The sequence below is a fragment of the Centruroides sculpturatus genome, unplaced genomic scaffold (assembly GCF_000671375.1).
Source record: "Centruroides sculpturatus isolate CEXI.00-Female unplaced genomic scaffold, Cexi_2.0 scaffold852, whole genome shotgun sequence".
Taxonomy (NCBI): domain Eukaryota; kingdom Metazoa; phylum Arthropoda; class Arachnida; order Scorpiones; family Buthidae; genus Centruroides; species Centruroides sculpturatus.
In genome coordinates, this window is record NW_019385108.1 from 203,977 (window position 1) to 208,871 (window position 4,895).

A 4,895-nucleotide genomic window follows, 5' to 3' on the forward strand; every position below is an offset into this window, starting at 1 on the left:
GCTTTGGCTTCCAGGACAACAACCTGTGTTCTTACTGTGGTGTCCGAGATGGGAGTGACCACTATGTTTTTGACTGTCCTATGCTCCTCAGGGAAAGGACTTTCATTATTACAAGCCTTCCAGCTAACATCACCTGGCCCTGTAATCATCATACTCTCCTCAACAGCAAAGAACTATATGAACTTTACATAAAACTGATAAATACATACCAGAGGATCACACCTGTTCACGGTTTCACTCCATCAACTGCATAATCTATCATCTTGTTTCTGTGTACTTACTGTGTATTTAATTTTATATTGTATTTTGGCAATTACATGTTCTGTACCATTTTCCATTGTCCTGTACTCCATCATCAACTCCAATTGTGCTATGCGGTATTGGGGATGTACTTTGTACATATGTAAATAAAAATTGATTGATTGATTGATTGATTGCTGAGCTGTTCCGCGACGAAAACAAGCTTGAGCAACGGCAATGTCGAATGGTGCACACTTGGTAAGTAATCCTATAATTTTTTGTTTATAGCGTAGTTTATACGGATTATTTCCAAAAAAAAAAATATACGTATTTTGGAAATGTTAAGTCGAATTAGTCTAGAATCGATTAATTTTATGGAAGAAAACCTTTCAAACAGCCGTAGTCCGTAAACTTCACACGTGTCAAATACGTGAGCCAATCACAGCCCAAGGATTCCAACAACGCGAAATTCGTATAACGAGGAACGTATTTTCGCGTTATAGGGGGGTCTACTGTACTTTAAAGAGATCCCTACTTTGTACGGAAATGACCGAACAAATGTAGGTATAGGTGCATCAAGACAAAGCTTCCAGTCATACTTCCAAATCGACTCGAGATTTCATCCATGTATTGGAACAGGAAACGGGAATCTATACCATCCCTTTCGATGACATTCCCGTGAAGTCGCCCGACGCGACTCCAGTGGACTACTGTGCGTTTGGTCTATTGAAACGAGTTCTGGGAAGCCGTCGTCCAAAAACAACGGCAGGCTTATGGAAAGCCTGTATAAGAAGGAACGGGACCGTTTGGACATGAATGTTCTTCAAAGAAATCGTCTACAGTGGAAACTTCGATGTAGGCCTATAGTTTCACAACATGGTCATCATATCGAGCATAATCAAAACTGGCGCTATGGCATTTACGTTACTTTATAGGCCTCTTAATTCGGCATTATGTAACGCGATCAACCCTCTGTATTTATTTACCAATACACAAACACGATTGCTGCAGCAAGCTCGATCTGCTCGATTGCTGTTCGTACGAGCTTGTAAGGAAAGTAGCAAAATGCTAAATAGATGTGTCTACTCTACCCGGAGTTTGGACAGCAATTGTCCATTCTAGAGAGCGTGAACTTCCTTAACTCTAGAATACATTCATACCTACATAAAACTATAAGTATAAAAATTAATTACAATTACATAAACAGATAAAACTTGATTAGAAAAATTTGTAGTTATGGTTAAAATGATGGTTTAATCTCGAATGGTAAACGTTCAAAAAATACTTTCAACATTAAACGATTGTATATCTTAATAAATTTTAAATTATTCTGTTCAGTTCATTATTTTGTAAAGTCTGATTAATAAGCATATAATTTTCTCTTCCTTTTCTGAGACTTCTTCCAACACCACCATCGATGGATGAATTTTCCAATTAGCAGTATGAAAATGGTGGCTATTACACCCAAGAATGCATAACCATTAAAGGGTATGCCACCAATTATTGGGCATATAAATCCAGTTATATGTTTTGAGATGGTGTGTCGACTATATTTCTGGATATCAAAGGGAAGATTGCCAAGATACTCGAAAAACGTTCGTAATCCCCATTTCCGTTTTGATTTACAGCAAATACGGTTGTATATATTTTGCATAATGGTACTTTCTAGAAAAGTAATTTGAATTTAATTAACTAATCTGCTTGAAGTAACTTTAGAAATCCTAAATGGAATCACTAACCATCCGGGAAGTAGTCTTGCATAAATTCGTTTATTAAATTACAGTCTCGTTTGTTGAAATCGTAGGTTATCAAGCAAGACAGCCACGAATCATTCTCTTCGGAGCAAAATGTTTTTGAAAAGTGGTTTTCTACTTTAAGCTTAAGGCAACCTAAAAATCCGACTCTTCCTCTCTGGAAAAGTCTTGCACACTCGGGTTGAGCTAATGGTGAGAATTTATAAGTCAAAGCCTTTCTCTATCCAAAATTAATATGGAAATAATGTACTTACTTCGGACAACGAATGAATAAAAACTGTATCCAGTTATTAATATAAAACAGGAAAGAACAAACACCGCTTTAAAAATCATCCTTGGTGGATTTTCTCCAGTTAAACTGAGAGAATCTAGACGCGACAATAAGTTTAAATGGTTTCGGTTCTAATTATTAAATTGATTATTGTTAACAATACTTTTTTTTATGTAATTATTATTCGTAATGGAAATACTTTAATGCTTTTATTGGTCATATTTTTCGCTTGGAGTTTTCGAGAGATTTGTCATTTGGAATTATGGGGACATCCCCATTATATACTAAAGTGCATTTACATACACACAAATCATGATTAATTTAAATTCTACATTTAGTTATGTTTATCAAATTTCAGAGGTGGGAAGGATAGTAAATGTTAAAAATATTGGGAGATGAGCGCCCTTATTGTATACAATACAGTACATGGTGAGGGTGATTAAATTTTACTTTCAATAATTTTTTATAAGGGACTGAGAGTGGTTATGGACTCCCACCTCACTACAACCATTTATCATGCAGTGAACGCGTATTATATTAATACAAAATGATTTTATATTTTCTAAATTTGTAACTAATGAAAGGCTTATCCAAAAGGCGCCAAATTTAAGTTTGCCTCTGGTGTCAAATGCTCTAGCCACATATATAGGTATAAGAATGGTCTCTTCTTTGGAGGCAAGTGCAAATTTGGAGGATTATTTTTTATGTATGTATGGATATAACATCCATACATACATTTTTTATGTATGTATGGATATAACATCCATACATACATAAAAAAAATAATCCGAATTTTTATGGGGAGCACAATTGTGTTCACCCTGTTTGAAGCTTAATAGTTCCTGTGTTTTTTATAAAAAAAAAATTTCTGAAATTTTGCAGAGAGGTTTGTTTATTAGGAGGATTGATTCTGTTAAATTTCGGAGGGCCCACCAGTGGCCAAGCGGTCTTCGTTTCCTGAATACTGAGAGTTCGGTTGCGTTTCGCTGGCCACGTGGAGTTTTCCGGGTTTTCTCCACGTCTTCAACGCCTAAATAGGGGCCAGTTTCCCTTAAAAAGACCTCCCGGAAGGTATCTCCCTAGACAGATCATAACTAAACAAACAAACGTTAAATTTTTGGTGGTTAAAGGTCGAGTGGTGGGGAGATAATGGGGGTCGTGTGTATTTCAAGTAGGGTCGGACTTAATAACGATTTTACTCGTTATTAGCATTTACAATGTTTTTTTAAAACTCATCCCTGCCCTAAAAATTAAGCTGTTTGTTATTTTGTTATTTTATAATAGTTTTAAAAATATGAAAAGTTTTTAATAATAAAATATCGCAAAAGATGCCGCCACCAAAGGTTCCCAGAAAAGATAAGCAAATAGTTGTTGGATTTTTCTATTCTTTAAACGTGTTTTAGAATCTCCCCGTATGCAAAGCCAAGTAGAAAAGTCTTACAATGTTCCTCATTCATTTTGTCTTTCTTTTTTGCCACTTTTCGTCCTTCCTTTTTGAATATTTTAACTGAACAGAAAAGTTTTGTACTAATTTTGAAATGTTCTATAACTGTAATTTAAATTAAAAGCATTTCGTTTAAATTAAATTATTTCCGTATATGTTGAAAGACCAAGTTTCGATAACATAAAATTATATCGTAGAAAGACTTGATATATCTATTTTAATGCTAAATTATATTTTTTATTTTATTTAAATTATAGTTATTTTCTCATGAAATTAGATTTGAAATAGATTTAGATAATCTATATGTTTATGTAGAACATGAAATTAACTTTAACAACTATTTTAAAAGTCAAAGTAATGTAGAAATTAAACGTTGGCATGACGGATTACTTAACAAATATTTATTTCTACAGTGACATTGATAAGGAAATAATTTTAATTTATTTGTTTATCATGTAAAGCAGTCGTTTCCAAACTTTTAGTGGGATGAACGAGCCTGTTGATCACCGCACATTTTCTTAAACCTTTGAATCAAACTGGACACAACCACCTTCATTTCATTCTCCACATTGATTTTCGTGTAATGCTTAGTTTTTATTACAGCTACCAACTCAGCTTCGTACAGATAAGAAGTCGCAAATGAAATAAAGCCACTCAGAAAGGATATTCATCTTTTACTTATATCCAAAGTTCAGTTAATTCCATACTGCTAAATTTTGTTTTCAACCTATTGTCACAAGACAACTCAGTAAGATTCTCTTCTTCTGCAGCAAAAACAAATATTTCTCAAACCACGTAATAAGCTGTAATAAATGTTCTTCAAAAATAGAGTTCATACCTCGAAAGAAATCAACTCCATTAGAAGTCAAACACTTCCAACAAGGGGGAAACATCCTTTCCTCCGTCTTCATTTATTTTTCTTTTCCATGGTTTTATTTTTCTTTTTATAAAAGTTGAAATTTTCTCAATCGACTTTAAAAGATGCATGTTGTTTCCCTGCAGGGAGAGATTCAGAGCATTCAGCTTTTCAAAAATATCTCATAAGTATGCTAGTTTTACCAAAAAAACTTCAATCACAAAATTTTCGGCATACTTGTGGTCTTCCTCTTTAAGAATAATATATATTTTCTGTCCCAATTCAAACGTACGAGACAAAACATTACCTCCAGAGAGCCATCGCTCTCTC

The 4,895-nt window shown here is 34.1% G+C and overlaps 1 protein-coding gene across 1 annotated transcript; it reads right to left on the bottom strand.

Moving 5' to 3' along the window:
• Positions 1-1,479: 1,479 nt before the first annotated feature.
• On the bottom strand, positions 1,480-2,412 carry LOC111634821. Its single transcript, XM_023379653.1, has 3 exons — positions 2,249-2,412; positions 1,980-2,180; positions 1,480-1,905 (listed from the first exon to the last, which is right to left on the bottom strand). Exons 1-3 carry the CDS (start codon positions 2,325-2,327, stop codon positions 1,601-1,603), a joined length of 585 nt encoding a protein of 194 aa, XP_023235421.1. The 5' UTR covers positions 2,328-2,412; the 3' UTR covers positions 1,480-1,600.
• Positions 2,413-4,895: the final 2,483 nt, after the last annotated feature.